Consider the following 21274-nt stretch of genomic DNA (forward strand, 5'->3'; position numbering starts at 1 on the left):
TTATGTGGTATCTAGGAATACCCTGGAAAGTTAATTTGTGAAACATTCTTTGAGGAACTCTAAGTCAGTTCCATAAGAACCTGTAACTCTGGAACACTTTGATATTTCAGGGCTTACTGCAAGTTACGACCAAATATACCACCTAGTTGGAGGACTGCTGTCTAAGAAATTAGGCTAATATAGTGTAAAGCCTGTTTCAAGGCAGACAGCTAGTATTGTGTGGGTAGTTAGTTATTGGTGGTATGGATGGGAGAAAGGGATCTAGAGATAATGTGAAGACAGAAAAGCTGTATCCCGGCCGAAGGAAGAATAAATGATAGTTGAGAAATTCGCTCATGCAGTGGGGTGTCTGGAATTAGGAAGGACCTAGTGAGACGGGAGTTGCGTGGTTCAATAGCCTGAAATTCAAACTCTGAACTTTGGGTTTCTCTGCCCACTAAATTCAAAACCCAAAGTTGGGAGTTTGGCTGGCATAGTTTTAGTAATTCTGACTTACAGAGCTTCCCAGTTCAGCTTCTCTCAGGAAGAACTAATATTTGATCCACACGCCTGACCTTTTCTGTTTTTGCAAACTTCAATTTTTCTCAATTTTTCTTTTTCCCTCCCAGTTTTACTGTTTCATTTATGTCAGTTTGGATTTAATATTGGTGCATCTAGATCACCAATAGTTTTTTTTTTTAAGTACTATCTTGGGAAGACAGGCTGTGAGGATGGGTTTGGCCTTCACACTTGCTGTGCTCAGATTACAGAGGATGTCAGAATGGGTAGTGCTAGTGATGACAGGTGTCCACACCAGCTCCATCACAGCCTTGGGGACCTTTGACTTGCACATTTCTCACATCCTCCCATAAAGGAGTGGAGCTGTTGGTTCTTGAGTCTCTTTAAAGCCGCATGACCTCAAGCTGTTTCCCCCAGATAGCTGCAGTCTTTTGGAGAGTTAACTGTGAAAGTTGAAATGTGACACCAGGTGTCAGGGCCATAAGTTGCTGTTTCTCCTGTATTCTTGGACAAGTCACTGCCTGTATCCCAGCTTCTGTTTCCACATCTGAAGAATGGGAAGGACTTCCTACTTAGCTAAATAAACCCTGTGTGGTGGGAACTTTGGGAATATGCCCTCAAAGAAGGTCTGGCCTGCTAGAAGTGTGACTGCTGAAGGTACTGGCTCTAGAGGTGCAGAGTAGCTTAAGGAAGTGAGGATCTATTGGCTCATAGCCCAGAGGTCCCAAAAATATGTGCTCCTCTTGCATTTCAGGTACACTAAGTGCAGATGCTGGAATTCTTGCTGATTTAGGGTAATTTATGATCAGTTTTGAACTCAGCTTAAGGAAACCTGGTTCTTTGAGAATTTTGTCCATTGCTACGTACATGTATGTATTAGTTCCCCGCTTCTGATGACTGTAGTCTAGCTAATCATGTATTTCCTCCCTTGGAGTCTGTTAATCATGACCTCTTCCTTTGCCTCATTAGAGTGTAGAAACTGGCTGTTCACGTTTCCTAAGATCTTAAACTTGAGGGAGTAAGCTACTTTTCCCTTACAGAGTTAATTTTCTTCAGCTGCTAAACTTGTGATATTAATGATGAGTCCTCAAATTTTAGTAAAATTGGATACAAGGAATCAGGAAATTAGAGTAAGTACAATTGTGCCAAAAATTATAATGGGCCATGGAATTGCTTCATGTTGAAATTATAATCTGTAATGCTATTAATACTAGAATAATGATAGCGCTTCTCATCTTCAGAGTGCCTCGTGAGATTACCCACGGTGGTTACGCTGGCGATGTGTTTCGATAAAACCTGTGCTTTCTGAATGTGTGTTCAGTCTTAACACTCTTGAAATCTTTGCAGACCAGTTCTCAAGATGGGATAGGAAAGCTGAATTCTAGGTTATCAAGTGAAATCGGCCCGACTCCTGTGTTGAGACTAGTCATCTACCGTTCCTTCCATTGAGACAGAACTGTTGCCTGTGTTTTTACTAGTCCTGTTGAATGCAATGGATGGTATTTTGAATTCCTGGGTTAAAAACAGAATTGAAAATCTGAAATGCCTTTACAGAGCGGGCAGCTAAAGTTGCTGAGCAGCAGGAGAGAGAGCGAGCAGCACAGCAACAGCAGCCGAGTGCTTCTCCCCGAGCAGGCACCCCTGTGGGGGCTCTCATGGGGGTGGTGCCACCACCAACACCAATGGGGATGCTCAATCAGCAGTTGACACCTGTTGCAGGTAAAAACAGGAGCTAAGACCATTTTTTTCCACTTTAAGAAATTCCTTCATTTTTTTTTTCTCCAAAAGGAGTAGGCCACAGTCTGTAGCCTTTTCTCATGACAGATTCAAAGTTTCAAGTCATCCATGTTGTCCTGTATTGCTTTTCCCATACAGGCAATGCCTCTTCTCTATCCCAAAGTGGGCCATGGGCCCAGCCCTGGCAATTGGTAGGTAGCAGCTCTTCCCTTACTGTAGGCATGGTCTGGCAATGTTCTTACCCCAGGCTGCTCTTGACAGAGCACTCCAGCAGGAAATATAAACAGACCTTGAGTTCTGTTCTGAAGAACTCCAAGGAAAACATAAAAGCAGTCTTTAGGTGGTGTTGGTGTTCTGTCTCATGCCAGTTCAGTTTGCCTTATTCTGCTGCAGCCATCCTTAAAAGCCTGACCACTTAAAAGGATTTTTGACAATGAATTATTAAATCCTTTCTTGGTCACCAATGTGCATGACTGCTTAGTAGGGGGGGAAGTCCTCATTCAATTCATTGTGCCCACTCTGTAATGCTTTTCTATTTAATTACATTAAACTGCATTTTCTGTTAGTATCCCAGTCACATATTTAAATAAAGACAATAAGACGAAAGAAAGAAAGAAAGAAAGAAAGAAAGAAAGAAAGAAAGAAAGAAAGAAAGAAAGAAAGGAAAGAAAGAAAGAATAGGAAAAAAAGTTAAAGAAAATGATGAATGTGGTTTGCTTGTGTGTGTTGTCTCTGGTTCTGGTAGCCATAGCAAATTTGACTACTGTTGAATTGAAATCTTGTCTGACATGTCTCCACGAAAGCCTGCAGACCACCTCTCAGGCCTTCCTTTGTTACTTCTTCTTGTCTGGTGAGCTCTGCACATGCCACCTGTATTTCCTCTTAAACAATAGTCTGACCTCTTTTGCACGGAGTCCAAGACAGTGTTGTTCAAGGCAGCTTTGTTGGGATACTGTTTTTGTTTTTTCTGTTTTTTGTTCTTGCCGTTTTCGTTTTTTGCCTTTTTCGTTTTTGCTTTTAGAGGAAGCGTGCATAGGATAACTTTTCCCTTGTTGCTCCTAACTTTTGTGATGGCAAGTTCTCAGATGCACTGTCGCTGAACTCAGCAGTTGCACTCACCAAAGCACGTCTGAATCATGGCTGTCGGTGCTTTCAGTGTGACTGATGTTGATCTAACAAATCTCATAATCGCCTGCTCTATTCCATGGCCCATTTTGGTTAATGGGGTTCCAGAGGTTTTCAGAAATCGGTCTTGATCACGGGGACTTTGAAAGTTAGGATTCCCTCATTGACATCCTCTTTTGTTCTATTTGATGTATAAATCTGTGGCACTATGTCCTTGACGACAAAACCCAGGAACATAATAACAAAATGAATACAAATAGCTAAAAAGAAACAAAAATTAGCAGCTGCAGCATTTTAGCTCCCTGTTGGGGAATAGCATCATATAGCTCTGTGGTTGAGGAAGATGGTCCCTCTAAAAGACCACTGCTCTATTACTAAAGGTGTGCTGCCCAGGCTTCTGGGCCACAGGAGTGAAGGACAGAATCTCTACAATAAAGAGCCTTTGTCCACAGTGAGAGCTTTGCAGCTAAGAGGGTGATTTTTCCATGGAATATAGGTTGCTTAGGGCCTGAGTCTTAGCCTTCTTGTTGTCTGAGACCAGCTTTGCTTACAAGCATCGAAGCTCATTTGAACACATGTGACTGGGATAATAAATGCCAAAGTACAGTTTAATGAAGACAAGTGTTGTGTCTTTCAGTTCTTAATAACTTAATCTTCAACCACAGCCTATGGCGGCTGCGTTCAGATGGGCTTTTGTAATTGAAAGCAAAGCCTCCTAACATTGTTCAATTTCTCACCTACTTATCCTTCAAAGCTGTACCTGGTGGTGTTGAAAGGGCAGTTTGGCAACATTGGATCTCATCATGTTTAAGATGATGGTATCAGCTCAAAGTCGTTTTTAACCTTGAACTCTTCAAAACTGAAATGCATGCTGTTTCATGTATAGAAATATTTCAGATTTGTTTTGTATAATTGTAAGTTTCTCTAGCCAGTTTAGATATGACTAAGGAGGAGGCAAGGTGAGTCAGTTTCAGGGTTTTCAGTATGCCATACCTTTAAAAGACTAAACTTGTACAAATAAATGGTTTCTAATACCACTTCAAAGTAAAACTGAAATTCTCTTCGAAGAGGATTTTGGTGCTATGCCTTTGCCCTATGTGAGAAACTGCCTAAAAGTGACTGTACTCCAGGGGGAGCTTTACATCCATTGAGACTCTTACAATTCCAGGAGAGTCGTAGTTTATTCTTTTTTTTTTTTTTTTTTTTTTGATTGGTGTATCCTTACCAAAATAATTTTCTTATTTCCAAAATACTTGTTGTAATACTTCCCTGGCTAGCAGATGTTTTGTTATATGATGGTATGCTTGGAAAATAAAGGAACAAAAGCCTCTGTTCTTAGGAATTCTATACCTCAGTTAAAACCCCTATCAACTGAAGGTTTACATGAGGAGATTTGTGAACCTGGAGACAGTGATAACAGCTGGCCTTTCTTCCTGTCAGCAGAACCAAGCTCCCCAGCTGTCCCCTCAGGCCTGCTGTGTGTCGGTTTCTAAGCAACCTGGACTTTAGTTGTGAGAAGGTTTAGATTTCTCCTTAACATATTCTGAAATCTAAAGATGAAATATTATTTATTGTGATGGATGTTAGAAGTTGTTCTCCAGCTCAAACCTTAACGTAATCCATTCTTAACAGCAGTGGTGGAGATAGAAGGGAGGAGTATATGAAGAAGTCTTGAAACTTTTTTGCTCCCAAACTGGAGAACCATGCCTTGTGATCAGGACTGTGCACCTCATTTCCCTCCATTCTTATTTCCCTTCATGTGCACCCACGATAGGGATGTGAGTGCGGGCAGAGTGGAGTAATGGGGTATGTACTGATCACTTGGAGTTGCAGGTGGCAGAAGTGGTCACTGTTTGAACAGCTTGCAATAGTTCTGATCTTGGGAAAGCTGTTACTAGAACTCCTCTTTATTATTAAATGAAAACATTATGTTTAGCTTATTAAGAATAATTATAAACAATAATTTACTAAATACTAATTCATCCAAAAATGTTGGGTTTCATATTTGTAACTTTATTTTGTTCATTATTGCAACAAAATAATTGCACTAATTGCTGTGATATCATGCAGTACTAAGGGTGCTTTATTCATTGGTAGTGCATGGAGGGGGTTGTTATTACTTAGCTCATGTTGCATGTTAATGATGCATGTCTGAAATTTGTTGTGTCCTTCAAGGCATGATGGGTGGCTATCCGCCAGGCCTTCCACCTTTGCAGGGCCCAGTTGATGGCCTTGTTAGCATGGGCAGCATGCAGCCACTTCACCCTGGGGGGCCTCCACCTCACCATCTTCCGCCAGGTGTTCCTGGCCTCCCAGGCATCCCACCACCCGGTAAGAACATCATCCTCATTCACTCATTAATCTCATTTTTTTTTTATTCTTTTTCCTCCCTCAGCCACTTCTTCCAGGAGGCACTTGCTGCCCATGGTGGCCAGGCTTCCCTCACTAAGAATCCCAGAGCTGTCAGCAGTAGGGCCCATCCTACATTTGAGCAGGTGACCTACTACTACCTGTGCCCTGTGTATCTGCTACCTGGCAGCAGCACAGGATGCATTGCAGAGGTCAGACCTAGATATATCAAGGAGCGGGAGGCACGGTTCATTATCAGATACATGTTTGAAAAGCTTTGAGGGCCACAACCTCTTATCAGTGACTTGCCAGTCCAGAGTCATATATAAAAGTACTGTTTGCTCCAAGTGCATTTCTTCACCTGCTGAAATTCTTATCTCACAGGGTCTTCATTGTAGAGTCCCTCACCTGCACCATCTCTGCCTCCTCCACAGCCTTTTAAGGTGATCACAGAACAGCATACTGAAGCTCTTCAGAAATTCTTTCCTTTGTAGCAGAACGTAGGAAGGGAAGGAGTTTGTATTGATTTAGTCTTGAGTTCCCTAACAAGCATGACACAACACTTTAAATAACACCTTGTTAGCTATGGACATATTTGCTTGCCAGCAGAACCCAGAAGTTGTCTTATGGAGAAATATATAAATAGAGCTCAGAAACCACTATATTGCTTTACTTTATAATGAAATTTGAAAGGTTGGAAAATGACAAGTTTTCGTAATAACTTCCATCATATGCAAAAGAACTTACTTTTGGCTATAATCTAGTTAGGGGAGATGTGGCTTTTAGATGACTTGGAGCAGCAATTGATCCATTATTGAAATGTCATCTTAGAGAGCCAAAACCCAGGTGAAATGTGGATTGGGGTCTGTCAGGTTTAATTGCATTATGCTTGACCCACTGCCCATAAGGTTCTATCTACATGGTTTCAAATAATATTTCAGAGTGTGTAGGGGAAACAAATGATAATTCCACCATACTTCTTTCTTTCTGTTTTTTTGGTGTGGTTTGGTTTTTGGGGTTGTTTTTGTTTTTGTTTTTTTTTTGTTGTTGTTGTTGTTTTGGTTTGGTTTGGTTTGGTTTGGTTTTTTTTGGCTAGGAATCTGGCTATGTAGCCAAGGCTGGCCTGGAACTCGAGATTCTACTGCCTTGCCATCCCAAGTGCAGGGATGACATGCATGCATTCCACCCCTGCACTTCAGCCACATTCTCTGCTCCTTCAAGAATGGCCACAACTCCACCAAAGATTTTTTTAAATGTTCCCAAAGGAAGGAATGTTTGTGGCATTTGTACTCCATTCTGGATGTGGTGACTCATGTGAGATGCCGTGGCACCAGAAGTCAATCAGAAAGCAATTTTTCTTACATGGCTAGTGAAATTGGTCCTAAATCTATGCCCTCATACCTTGGCACAGGTTTCTTTGAGTCAGTCAGTAAAACCTTATTGGAGTTGGCACCTTCTAAATGTATATAGCACTTGATAGAAGTCCTGTTTAAGGCAAGTACACACCCCAATATAGCAGCTGTGTTTTGGTGGGTGTGGGGCATTGTTATCATTGCTTCTTTTGCCTACAGAATCCAAACTGCATTGAATGAAAGCACAGCACACCTGATAATAGTCAGGGAAACGGAGCTCTCTGTATGCTCATGCACAGCTGATCTGACTTTGAGCTTCAAGAGGTCTATCTTTTGTCTTAGCTCACGTTCACAATGACCACCCCAGTCATGGTACTTGTTAACAGGAAGTGGAGGGGGTTGCTGATTTGCTTCTGCTGTCCTACAAATCTGTGATAACAGTCAGTTTGGGGAGCCTCCAAGTCTGTAGAGTCTAAGGTAGAAGAGAGACCTGAAGGGAGCCGGAACTGTGGTTTACTAATGTGTTGCTGAAGCAGCAGCTTACCTGCCATTACTACTTTGTGCAGTTGGTAAATCACCAGGACACAGCTGTTACGGTGATTGGGTTATATTTGCAAGGACTTGGCGTATTCCTCCTTTTTAAACAGAAACTTGTTTCACTCTTTTTCTTCTCTGTTTCAACAAAGAAAATGCCTTGTACGTCCTGGAAGTGACACTTAAAAACTCTGAACTTTCAAGTGACCAGTTTTCTGCCTGTCAGAACGTTAGCTTTGGGAGATGCGCATAGTTTCTGTATAACCCAGGCCGGCCTCAGACTCACAGCAGTCTTCCTGCTTCAGCTTCCCAGGTCTAGAGTCACAGGTGTGAGCTAACATAAGCACCAGCATTTTCACCAGAGGAGCAGAAGACTAGGAAGCTAGTTCCTCCTGGCTCCTCTATATCTCACTGGCAGGACTTATCCCTTAAGGAACAGCTGTAGAAGGTTTGGTTATGGCTTGAGTCCCTTGGTTATTTCTGTTTCGTTAAAGTAGCAGATAGCCCTGAGGAAAAAATGGCCTTAAAAAACTAAATTTAGGGCAGTCCATTTCTATCAACGAGGGCCTGTGAGACAACAATTGCTCATGAACATTCACCAGCGGACACTTCCCCAATGATTCCCGGAGAGAATAGGGCCATGAAGTCTTTTTCTATTCCTTTGTCATTTGGAATCCGAGGTGATGGCAACAAGGCTACCCTGCTTCCACATCATCCACTGAAATGTCTTCCCTCTGCCAATATTAGTGCCTGAGGTAGAACCAGCTGGTGGCCTGCAAAGGAACATTAAGGTAGTGCCTCCAGCCTCCACAAGGCTCAGGTAACTGCTCTGCCTCAGCCTTGTTTCCTGCCCCAGCACAATGGTTACTGCTGAGCCGGGTTCCTCAGGCTCCAATCGCACAAGACGATATGGTCAGAAAAGTGCCTTGAAAACAGAAGTGTATTCTGACTGTATCTCACCCAGGGTTCAAAACATTCTAAGCCTGGGATAATTAATGTACCTCTGACAAAATGTACTTTAAGTAACCAGAAACAAAAGAATATAAATTTCCTAATTAGATTGTGTTTGGAGTATTTAAGGTTCCTATCCACACTCAAGGGCAAAGGTACATACATTATAAATGGTATCAGCTCTTGTCAGACATTTTCAGTCAGTGAAACCCAGAGCCTCTAATTGTGCCATTGCATTCTGAATTATAGGTGTGATGAATCAAGGAGTAGCCCCCATGGTAGGGACTCAAGCACCAGGTGGAAGTCCGTATGGACAACAGGTGAGCCTCCTAGTTTGATTTTCCTTGGACTCAAGGTTTTTGGCCATTGTCTTCTCAGAACATATGCAGACTATCTTTTTGCCTTAATCTCATGCTGTTTCAGGTAGGAGTTTTGGGGCCTACAGGGCAGCAGGCACCACCTCCATATCCTGGTCCTCATCCAACTGGCCCCCCTGTCATACAGCAGCCAACAACACCCATGTTTGTGGCTCCCCCACCAAAGACCCAAAGACTTCTCCACTCAGAGGCCTACTTGAAATACATTGAAGGACTCAGTGCTGAATCCAACAGCATTAGCAAGTGGGACCAAACTCTAGCAGGTAAGGAGAGCCTTGATGAAATACATATTTCCTCCCAGTTTTCTCATTTGTGCTGATTCTATATTTTCCTCCTTTTCTTGTTTTGTTTTTTGGGGGGGGTTTTTTGGTTGGTTTTTATTTGTTTGTTTGTTTGTTTGTTTGTTTGTTTTGTTTTCGAGACAGGGTTTCTCTGTAGCTTTGGAGCCTGTCCTGGAACTAGCTCTTGTAGACCAGGCTGGCCTCGAACTCACAGAGATCCGCCTGCCTCTGCCTCCCGAGTGCTGGGATTAAAGGCGTGCGCCACCACCACTTGGCCCCCCCTTTTCTTATACCAGTAAAATAAATTATATATTTCATAGAATAGAATAGGTTCTTTGACCCAGTGAAAATGGGTCTAAAAATCAAAGTTCAGCTGTTCAAATACATTCAAGTTCGTCTTCTCAAATACATTGACTTTTTTCTAGATATTTGAGCATTAGAATACATGTCAGATTTTAAAAAGAAAAAACTAGAAAGCATATTTGTTTAGTCTACTAAGTAATTCATTTAGTTCAGTGAACAATGTATCTGCAGTATACAGTGAAGTAGTGTTACCTAGTTCCTGGAAAGGAATTTGGAAGCTTCTGCTTATTCGTCTTAAAGAATAAGCTTGTAAGCTGCAGAGATAGCTCAGTAGATAAGAAACTTGTATGTCTTTGTTCATATTCTTTGGCTACATGGAGGACAGAAGACAACTTTCAGGAGTTGGTTCTTATACCTTATTGAAACAGGGTCTCTCTTGTTTATGTTGCTGCACTGTTGACTCTAGGCTAAGTGCCCCTTGAACTTTGGGTATTTCTCGTCTGACTCCCATCTTCCCTTAAAATTATCAGGATACCTGATACCCAGCACATCTATCTGCCCTTCTGTGTGCGATAAGGGATCGACTCCTGATTATACCAGATTTGTGCAGTGAGCACTACTATGCACCAAGCCATCTCCCTGATCCTGGTTGGATTTTTGTTGTGGTTTGATTTGATGTTTGAGATAAAACTGGCTCTTACATGTATCCCAGGCTTTCCTTGAATGGCAAGCCTCCTCCCGAGCTGGGATTACAGGTGCATAGTACCATGCCCAGCTCTTACTCATTTCTTTACAGATTTTATTTTATGGGTGTTTGCCTGCATGTTTATATACACAACACATGCATGCCTGATGTCCTCAGAGGCCAGAAGAAAACATCAGATCACCTAGACTGTAGTTATGGACAGTTGTGAGTGGCCTTGTACATGCTAGGACCTGAACCCCAGCCCTCTGCGCGAGCAGCAAATGCTCTTAGCAACTGAACCAGCCCCTTATTCCTTTTTTGTTTGTTTTGTTTCTCGAGACACGGTTTCTCTGGAACTCTCGCTATCCTGGAACTTGGTCTATAGACCAGAGATCTGACTGCCCCTGCCTCCTCAGTGCTGGGATTAAAGGTGTGCACCACCACCACTGGCTCTTATTATTTTTTTTTCCAAGACAGGGTTTCTCTGTGTAGCCCTGGCTAGACCAGATTAGCTTTGAACTCAGATCTACCAGCCTCTGCCTCCTGAGCGCTGGGGTTAAAGGCATGCACCATCATGCCTAGCTTCCTTATTCATTTCTAAACCCAGCTAGGAAATGTTATCTATTAAGAGTATTAGGTTATGTTTTACCTTTTATAACATTAAAATAATTGTTAATATCAGGGGTACTGACAAGGTATCAATGGTCAGATATCAATGCCTAATAAAAGAAGAAATTTGCTATGATTCATAATCTTTAGAACACATTTTCAGTTTTAATAAATATTGTTTTAGTAAATGCATCAGCCCTTAATACTGGGGGTCATTTTATCATCTTAAAATTCTAATGTTTCTCTGTTTATACTTCAAATTTTCAGCTCGAAGACGGGATGTCCATTTATCGAAAGAACAGGAGAGCCGCCTGCCTTCTCACTGGCTCAAAAGCAAGGGGGCACACACCACCATGGCAGACGCCCTCTGGCGCCTCCGGGATTTGATGCTTCGAGACACTCTCAACATTCGACAAGCATACAACCTAGAAAATGTTTAATCACATCACTGTGTTTCTTCTGTAGAAGCAAAGAGTTGTGGAACGGTAGCCATTTTAGTTACTGGGGGTGGGAGGGAAGAACAAAGGATAATTTTTATTGCATTTTACTGTACATCACAAGGTCATTTTTATATAAGGACACTTTTAATAAGCTATTTCAATTTGGTTTTGTTATATTAAGTTGACTATCAAATACACAAAGATTTTTTTTTGCATACATTTCCTTTGTTTAAAACCAGTTTCATAATTGGTTATATATAGTCATAGTTTTATCTTTACTTTTTAAGGGATTTAAATCATCAAAGGTTTTGGCTTGGCTTGGGGTTTTGATTTTCTTTTTTATAAATATATATATATATTATATACACACATATAAGAAAAAACAATGAAAAAAGTTTACAATTAGTTTAAATTGACAATGAAATGTGAAGTTGGTCCTAGTTTACATCTTAGGGAGTGTATATGTATGTTTCACATGCCTAAATATCTGCAAGTTTTCTTACAGGTGAAGTGCTTTGTGAGATTGTTTAGACTGTAGATATGTGACAGAATCAACATATTTGCTGTTATTAACACAGAAGCTCACCATAGAAATCTAAAATCAGTGCTCTGTACCCATCCACAACTAGTGTAACTGAAGGAGAAGTAATTGTGCTGAGTTAGACCTGTATTGTCAGTTACTTTTGCAGAACACGTGCTCAGATCTGAGTTGTTTAGTTTTGGAAGGTAAGTTCAAGAGTACTTTTGATCTGTTTATGATTCAGTTTATGCCTTCATGTTATGATTTGAAACTATATCTGCTACCTTGAAAACACTGAAGAAAGTACTGAAGTACGCATGGAGGTGGTTTATTTTAAATATAATGCCTAGTCTAAGAAAGAGTGTAAATGGACACCAGCTTTGCCTTGCACATAATTGTGCCAAGGGTAGATTGCCTACATATGCAGATGCTGTGGATTCTTTATCTCCTTGTTACTGGTTGTGGTGTTTTGTTTGTTTGAGGGTTGGAATTCTCAACCAGAAATGATACTTTCTAAAATGTTTTGAAATTCAGCTTGTCCTTTGGATTATAGGAAAAGGAAATTATACTTTAAGAAAATGTTCACAAAAAAAAAGACTATTACAGATCCCAAACACTTGGACTTGGTGACCTTGTCTTTCTTTCTTTTCTTTTCTTTTCTTTTTTTTTTTTTTTTTTGAGACATGGTCTCACTATGTGCTTTGGCTGGAGTGGAACTGTGTAGACCAGAGTAGCCCCAAACTCAGTCGGCCTGCCTCTTCCTCCCAAATGCTGAGATTAAAGTCGGGTGCTGTAACACTCAGCAGCCACAGCGCCCTGTCTTTCTAACATGGCCCTAGAATAAACATTTTGAGGCAGTGTACAATGTTCAGGTGACAGTATTTCACATGGTGGTCTGTTTTTTAAACCTGCTTTATTCTAATAGGATGTTTGTGTTGTGTGGACGCTTCCACTCTCCACTGAGAATGATTGTTAAGACAGTCTTTTCCTTTAAATGCAACGAATCAGTACTCATGTTTAACTGCCATGCTTAATAAATCATGAGAGTATATAATGGAAAGAAGTCCCTGGTACCTACTTTAAATACAGGAACCCTTGTAACTTAATGCCAATAGTCAACCACTGGATCTCAATTTTCATCGAGTATTTTAAAGAATTTTAAATTCTAAAAAAGTACTGACAGATTTTGCCAGTACTTTATTGCTAAACTGAATTAAATAAGTCTTTGATTCCTGGTTATTTGGACCATTGACTCATCATGGACTATGTAATGATCAGATTCTTTTCTTTTTAGGTATCCTTGAATTACACCAAAGAACCAGAAACTTAATTTTGGTTAAATTATTTATTTATTTCATGCATTCATATTATTTCCCTTTTTAAAGGTTTAGATGAGGCTCCCTGAGGAGCCTCTAAAAACCCTCCCCTGTCAGCAACCAGAGGCACTAGAAGCCAGAGCACTCCCTCCTGGCTCCTTCCCAGTGCACTGGTGCTGTAGGAACCAAGAGCCAGCCCAGGTTCCCTTAGGCAGTACAAATCCAGCACAGGGTGTCAACTGAGGCAGGCCCTGATGAAGTTTAAAAAACAATTAGTTAATTAATTAAAACCATTTAAGATACTATTTATTTTAGAATCATGCTTCTGGAGAATACAAGTTATTACTTAGAATATAAGATTTGAGGTCAGCCATCTTCAAAAAAAGAAAAAGCCCTGACTTAATGCAGTACAAGTAAACAATACACTTTCTCATGACTTAAGAAATGTAGAAATATGGCTTAAGAAATACTTGTTTTCAAAATGTAAGTTCCTATGAAGAATATTGTTTATATTGAGTTGGGGGGCCTATAGGTTTAAAATGTCAGCCAACTGATTTCAAAGACCTTGGTTTTACTACACCTGCCTTCCCCTTCTGAACTGGGATGGGGGGAGGAATACTTGTGTAAAATCCTCAGATTGATGTCACAACTTTCAGCTTGAACGTTCGTTTCCAGACATGATTAAAAATTGGTTTATTCTGTTTTCTGTACTATATCATTATCTGAAGTTTAAGTGGTAACTGGTTCTATACCATGTATGTATCATATGTTTGTTCATCAAAGCTTTTTAATCCAAATAAAAACAAGAGTTTGCAAAGTGATTTGGATTAGCCAGGTTTGGTGGTTCTGTTAAAGCTGTGTCAAGTGTTTTGAGCAGAATGAAGAAGACTTGCACAAGCCCTGATTTCATGCTAAGGAGGATAGGGCTGCCAGTTCAAGGAAGAATGCACCTCTCTCTGGTCAGGGTGGAATGCAGTGTGCAGTCAAAGAATTCTTACCATGTCCTCAGGATTGACAGCATGGACAGAACAAAACACAAGTTTCAAAAATGAAGACAGTAAGGGAAGTATATTCTATCAGAGAACAGAAGAACTCATTTGAAATAGCTTATTTGTGTGATCATAAAACAAGTGGGTCCAGACACATCTTTAATATGTTTACAAGTTCTTAAAATGTGTTATACTTTTAGTAGAAAATGATGGTAAAATCGGCCTACTGTTTTTTCCTAATACCACTTTGCATAGCCCTGTGATTCTGTCCTGAGACTGTAGGGAGGGACCTATGCCTGTGAGCAGTTGGAGGATTCCTGATCTCTAACATTCCACCCAGCACTACATAAACAAGTGCTAAGTGCCTTTGTGCTTTTTAATTTGAGAATATGCTGGGTCAGCTGACTGAATGTTCAGCACTGAATAAATTAACAGACTATTACTTTCCCCTATCTGGGGTGTTACGTGTTCATAAATGTGACAAAACGTTTTGTTATTCCTTTACAAGGAGAAAAATTGCTTTGGAAAACTCCATGGTCCAAAAATTAACTTTTCTTGAGAGGAAACTCATGGTGAAAAGCTCAAACGTGAAAAAGAGACTAATGTGGTTAAGGTAAAAATCATCAGACTTAAATAAGTCTTCCATTGCAAAACTGCATGATAGATAAAATAGATAAAAATAGCCCTCGTTACTTACTGTATGCCTAATGCAGGCCCTTCCCCATCATTTCATATAAAAAAGTGAAGCTCCAAACCCCATGATTTTTTCTCTTCACAGTGGAAGTTTAAAGTGAATGCTAGTTTTTATCTATCTGGCCCAGTGACTCACACCTTTAACCCAGCTGCTTAGGGGGCTGAAGCAGGAAGATTGCAGATTCAGAATAATTCTGGATAATTTATAAGGCCCATTGGGGGAAAAAAAGGCAAAGCAATGCACACACTTGTCTAGCATCCACAGAGCCCTAGGCTTAATTAGGGTGCTGCCTCAGTCACAGAGATATCCTCGAATATGGTAGGATATGGTGTAATTTTTAAAATTTTGAAAAACTGAACAATATTGTAGAAAGTTAAAATTTTACACCCTGGCTGGGTGGTGGTAGAACACACCTTTAAGCATTTGGGAGGCTCACAACTAACTACCTGTGATTCCTGCTCTCAGGGCTCTCTGGCCCCTTGTGCACACCTGTATGCATGTGCACATACCCTCACACACAATTTTTTTCTTCTTTTTTGTTTTTCGAGACAGGACTTCTCTGTAATAACGGCCCTGGCTGTCCTGGAACTCGTTTTGTAGACCAGACTGGCCTCAAACTCACAGAGATATGCTTGTCTTTGTCTCTGAGTGCTGGGACTAAAGGTGTGTGTCACCACCTCCCAGCTACACACACAATTTTTTTGTTTTTCAAAACAAGGTTTCTCTGTGTAGCCTTGGCTGGCCTCAAAATCCACCTGCCTCTGCCTCCCAAGTGCTGAGAGTAAAGGGTGTGCCCTACCATGCTGCCCAGCTACACACACAATTTGCACCTTGGTTAACAAAGATGAGTTCTTACTCCCAGCCTTCAAGCTAATGTACTCTGAAAACATTTTACATTAAATATCAAAATCAGCTCCTGCCATTTTCAAAAGGGTTTTCTTTAATAAAACTGATGGGGAAGAGATAGGGAGGTGGACAGGGAAGGAACTGTAGCAGACAGAAGCTGGCTAAGGGTTGTATTGGCATTTACTGTTACTCAACTCATTGAAGTTGACTACACTTCAACTTCTAAAACAAAGCGTAGCCACATGATTGAGACTCACACCACAACTTCTTACGCAGCAACTGAATCAATATGAAGTGTCTCTGGGCAATACATTTCTCTCCCTGGTACTATTGATCATTATTGGTGACCAACAGTTAATTAACTTTGTATTCATAGTACTTTGATGCAATCTGAACAGTTATGACTCTTTTTACACTGAATTGATCCTAACATTAACAGACAAACTTAAAATAGAAAAAAAAAGTTGCTAGAAAAAATTGAGTCTTTCTGGTTCTATTTTTTTTCAAGTCAGGGTTTCATGTAATCCAGCCTAGCCTCCTGTTTTCTTTACATGTGTATGGGTGTTGTGCCTGCATGTGTGTCTGTGTACCACGTGTTCAGTGTCCACAAATGCCAGAAGAGGGCGCTGGAGTTGCACATGGTTGTGAGCTTCCATGTGGTTGCTGGGAATTGAGCCCAGGTCCTCTGGAAGAGCAGTCAGTGCTCTTAGCTGCAGAGCCATCTCTCCAGCCCCCTTGAAAAGTATAATTTTAACAGAGCTAAAAAGGCAGAGGCAGGGATTTCGTTGAGTCTAAGGCCAGCCTGGGCAAGAGTGAGACTATGAAAACATAAAATGGCTGAAATCAACACTGAAAATTTGTATTTACTTTATTAACTTATGAAGATCAGTCTCTGATGTATCTTCCAGCCTTCTCTGATACTGTCTTTCTGAAGCTTTTCTACGGTAGACGTCATCTGTATCAAACAAAAATTTTGCTTAGAATCTTTAAGAAACATGAATTTTAAAAAGAGACTTGGCAGAGGGAGGGGGGGTTGTCTTTCTCTGTGACAGAGTGCTTAGCTAGCAGAAGGAAAGGCCTGAGTGCAGTTTCCAGCACTGCACTAAAAATCAGCAAGGTTTAGAAACAGCCCCCATGGGTTGTTTTGTTTTGTCTAAGTCAACCAGTAGTCTGTCTTGACTGTCTGAATCTTAACACTGTTTAACCAAATGGCAAATAAACTATTCAAAATAAAATGAGCTGAATGAGTGCTATGATGAGGAGTCTGAGATTACAAAAGAGTAAAAATATCAGTGTCTTCAGAATCAAGTCCTGGCATCCTTCTGTTCTCAAAGACTTTCCTTGCCTCAGGGCTCTTACCTGCTCCCTTTCCTAGTTCCAAAACCAAAGTAAGGAGGGAAGTCCTGTTCCTTGTTCTCAGTTTCAGACCACTAATTTTCTACCCTCATGTAAAAAGTAAACATCTTCCTTTTTTAGATTCTCTTCTTCCTGGGCTTATTTGCCCATTACTGGTAACTTCCTCCGTGCCTTTTGACCACCCATTTTCTAGGTGGTGAAGTGCCCGCCCTTGGCCTCCTTTACATCCACAGTCAGTGTTCCATGGAAGAAGTCTGCTCAGAGTTCTGCTGTTCTTGGAGCTCACTACCACCTTCTGCTGGCTCTTCAAACTCTCCTCCCTACCGGGACTCCTGGACAGCCCTCCAGAACCCCAACCAGAGATTGCGCCAACTACCTCACTTTTCAATGCATGCTGCTTGAGACACCTCCAACTGATTCCATTAACGTGGCTGAAAGTCCTGAATGACTAAGAACATTCCCCTTCTTTCTCATTGAAAGGCCACTGTAGTGAACTCTCTGGCTGACATTTAAGGCTGATCCTACTGGGCACTAGTACTTCTCCTGAAGGTTGTAGTCTCCCAGCCCCCTCCTCATCCTCTCTCCCCCAACACACACTTTTCTTGAAGAATGGATCCAAAAGCCCCTGCATGCCAAAACAGGTGCTGTACCAAGTGAGCTACAGCCCCAGTTCCAGCCCCTACTTTGCTATCGGCGTCTGCATATCCTTCAGTCTCCTACACAGATGGTCACCCCTTTCATTGGCAATTCCTTATCACCCGTCTTCAAGGATCATCTTCCTGGTGTTCCTTCCGACCACTCCAAGTCACTTTAAAATGTTGAAGTCTGCTTCTGTCACAACTGAACTGAAAGGCCTGCAAATCCAGATGTCTGGCCCAATCAGTCCTCCTGAGCTTGAGCTATTTAGTTAACACCATCTCATCATGTCCTAAATGGCACCCAGGATTGCCCTGCCTATTGTCTGCACCTTTGCCTCGGCTGTTCCTTGAGAAGCCTCCATGCCCCATCTCAGTTACCAGACTCAGCATTACCTCTAGGCTGTCTCAGCTCCACTCACTTCTTGGGAATTACTCCTTCGTCCCTTAGACTAGGCCATCATCTCAAATCTGGCCAGCAGACATTGCCTGTGTTTCTACCAATCTCTCTGAAAAGAGCCCCTTCAATCATTAAGATAAATCCTTATTGTCCAGTTCTTTTACGGCCCTACCCAGGGACCCTCCCACCCACAGCTCCTTTCGCTCAGTCCTGCTGCAGCCCTTCAAACAGCACACACAAATGTTTCCACGTTCCCTTTACCACTGCCATGAAGTCAGTGGTCCCCTCACCTGGCTGTCTGGCGGACAGTCCTAAATGCCTATCCTTTCCCAAGAGCCTTCCCACGCCTGATCCAATGAGGTGTTCAACCAGGATTCTTGAGCTACTAATACTTCTCATGGCATGCTTAGTGGTGGGAGACAGGTTGGAAACTGAGCTTGGGCCAACATGAGTCAAGTACTCTACCACCAAGCGACACCAAGTCTTATTCCCAGGAAGATCCTTTGCCTTGTTCACTAGAACCTGTCATGGATGGCAATTAAATACCGAGTGGTGGCCCATGCCTATGTTATCCCAGGACTTGGCTGAGGCAAGAGGAGGCTGCAAGTTTAAAGATTCAAGGCCAGCACAGGCCCTTTATCAGAGTAGAAAGAGAATCAATGGAGGCTTTCACATAACAACTTAAAATTTTGAGTTGGCAATTCTCAAATGATGGAAGTTACATGAGAGGCAAAACAAAGGGCCCAGAGGTTCGGAGAAGTCCTGACGGGAACTGGCAGTGCCAGAGGCAGTCCACAGACATGTCAGGCATTCTTTTCATAATTCTGGGACAAAGACACTAATGACTGCCTGTAAACGGTGGTAATCAGCTAAGTCAGGCAAGCTAGCGTCCTCCTCCAGAGTTTGGGCTACAAATCTCAAAAGACTTAACCAGAATGTCTACGTCCTCAGGATTGGTCCCTCTTCCGCACGTGAGCACCCCTATTCCTTAAGGTCAATGTCACCAACAGCAGGGCCAAGGACAGGTTACGAAGGACGGCAGCATTGAGAGGAGGCCCGTGCCCTCTAAAAGTGCTGGAGGAGAAAGAGGGCTGGACGCCAAGGTGAGCGGAACACGTCCGTGCCGCACGAGAGCTGCCAGAACACTTGTCCTTTCCTAAAGTGAAAGTAGCTCTGCCCTGAATGGAGTCAGCGGCCTGTAATCGCATACCCACAGGAGAATGGAGGCTGCTGCACCCCCACTTACAGAAGGTCTCCTGGCCCACGCGCACTTTAATCATGATCCACTCCATTGCTCCTCCCAGGACAAAAAAGAAGGGCAGGAACCTGTAGATGCCGAATCGCTGCTTCCCGGGCACCCGCTGCAGAGCTCGCCTCACCTGGGCCCTGAAGAACATGACCGAGGAGTCGGAAGTGGGGTACGGCCGGAACCAGGCGCACAGGCCTGCTTGTCGGGCCGTGTCCCACGGACTGAGACCCAAGACCCCGCCGCGGCGCCACCGCCAGGCCGTGAGAGTCGGGTCGCAGAGGCTGACAGGCCCAGAGCACGGTCGGCTCCGCCAATCAGAGCGCGGCGGGACGCTCAGACTCTCCAATCAGAGTGCTGTTGGGGCACGCGTGCTTGGTGAGGCTGGGCGGGTCTGAAGGAGCCTGCGCAGGCGCCTAGACTCTGGAGGCGGAGCAACTTCAGGGGGCGGGGTCTCCAACGTGGCGTGGCCACCCTCAAACCTGCTCTCAGCTGCTGGGGCTCGGAGCTGATTGCCGCGCCCCCTACTCTGCCATCGCCATCTTTTTTTGCAATACTCTGACGGAGGTGACGACCCTCTGTGAAGAAGATAAAACTAAAATGCAGTTACGTGACGCCTTCCTTTTATTTCTGGGATGTGACTGGTTGAACTTGACTTCTAAAATAACAAAATTCGATATGCATTTTTGAAAGCTGAACTTTATCAGTATCACAACAAAAAGTATAATTGTCCACGACAAACTATTCTAAAAATAATATGAATCTATGATGAATGGGAACTTACCGTTATCCGGGTACTTGTAGGTGCTTTTTTTATGCATCATAACCTGATAGTTGCAGAAAAGCATCATGGTAAAAAGCGTGACTTTGTTGCCAAGCCATACCCTATAGGGACCCTTGTAAAACAGAGCCTTTCTGTGATGCTGCGGGGATGGACAACCCAAGAGAATTAAATGACTGGGATCCAGGAAAGGGTCATAAGCAGACTGTGAGGAGCTTTATGGTCCTGTCCGGGCGTGCACACCGACGTGCAGTCGGGAAGAAACTGGAGGGCAGGCCAGAGAGAAGCCACACACACGGCGAACCCCTGGCGCTTGTCCCCATTTCTCTAGGTTCTAAGGACTGGAACATGTAGAGCGTCCATCCACTTTCAAGAGATTCACATGTGGCCAGGTCTCCACAGCCCACCTTGGTCACTGGGGCCTGCAAGGGCTCGGTCACCCACGAGTCCTTTTGACATCCATAACTACCAGTACCCAGCCCAGGATTGTCACACCCGATCCTCAGCCTAGATAGAGCGGAAGTACAAACACACACGTTACACACCTCGCCTCCTTAAACCAGCAGTCCCCGTGTGCTCAGATGGACAGCTCACCACCAAGGCCCTGGATACTGGACCAGCCTCTCCTGGGGTACACCTGCAGCCTAAGAAAACAGATGGAGCGCTTTCAAGCGGAAAAGACTTTCACTGAGACAGCGATTGAACAGTCTACGGTATTTCAATTGTGGGCCTGCACTGTCCGGCACATCCATTGACAGCCGCCAGAACCAGGTGGCTGCAATGATCCTGGCCCACAGCCTCTCAGGGTACGCCTAGGAGATAGGCTCCTAGCTGAATCCGTCACCGTGCTGGGTACCAGGCGATACAAAGAAAAAGCTACCTTAGCAGATGTCAGCTGCCCTGAAGGCTAAGTGATCTCACCCATTTCGGGATGATCACTGCAGGCAGAAAGGGCTCGCGGTGCGTTAGGCGAATAAAGCGGCCCTAGCTCCAGTCGGGCGTGCACGCCGACGTGCAGTCGGTCAGAAACTGGGCAGGGGCACAGGGCCAGAGCAGGAGCTATGGAGAGGGGACGAAAGCGCCAGGGTCAGGGGGAACTCGAGGCTGAAGACCGTGGGATGAAGGAGGAGCTGTGCACTCCGGCACCTCCTGCTCCTCGGACCGTCCAGGGCCTCTCCGAGACTCTGGCTCTTAAGCCCACCGACTTCCCGCGCAAGGGAAGAAGGTGCGGCCATCACCGAGATGATCAA

At 43.1% G+C, this 21274-nt stretch overlaps 2 protein-coding genes across 47 annotated transcripts in view; one reads left to right on the forward strand and one right to left on the reverse strand.

Annotated features, from left to right (window-relative positions):
• The window catches only part of Pbrm1 (polybromo 1), a 100632-nt gene extending 86734 nt beyond the window's left edge, over window positions 1–13898 (forward strand). For 27 of the 46 annotated variants that reach the window (XM_075988950.1, XM_075988956.1, XM_075988954.1 and 24 more), the window contains 5 exons: window positions 2053–2217; window positions 5536–5691; window positions 8796–8866; window positions 8970–9186; window positions 11069–13898. In XM_075988950.1, the coding sequence (XP_075845065.1) occupies window positions 2053–2217; window positions 5536–5691; window positions 8796–8866; window positions 8970–9186; window positions 11069–11241 (782 nt within the window). In that variant the 3' untranslated portion in view covers window positions 11242–13898. The remainder of the gene's footprint in view (window positions 1–2052; window positions 2218–5535; window positions 5692–8795; window positions 8867–8969; window positions 9187–11068) is intronic. The other 19 variants (XM_075988987.1, XM_075988988.1, XM_075988989.1 and 16 more) reach the window with 2 other exon arrangements.
• Window positions 13899–16456: 2558 nt separating this feature from the next.
• Window positions 16457–19547, reverse strand: Uqcc5 (ubiquinol-cytochrome c reductase complex assembly factor 5). Its single transcript, XM_075989010.1, has 2 exons — window positions 19244–19547; window positions 16457–16561 (listed from the first exon to the last, which is right to left on the reverse strand). The coding sequence occupies exons 1-2, from the start codon at window positions 19392–19394 to the stop codon at window positions 16470–16472; spliced, it is 243 nt and encodes an 80-aa protein (XP_075845125.1). The 5' UTR covers window positions 19395–19547; the 3' UTR covers window positions 16457–16469.
• Window positions 19548–21274: the final 1727 nt, after the last annotated feature.

Source organism: Microtus pennsylvanicus, chromosome 10, assembly GCF_037038515.1.
Source record: "Microtus pennsylvanicus isolate mMicPen1 chromosome 10, mMicPen1.hap1, whole genome shotgun sequence".
Classification (NCBI taxonomy): Eukaryota; Metazoa; Chordata; class Mammalia; order Rodentia; family Cricetidae; genus Microtus; species Microtus pennsylvanicus.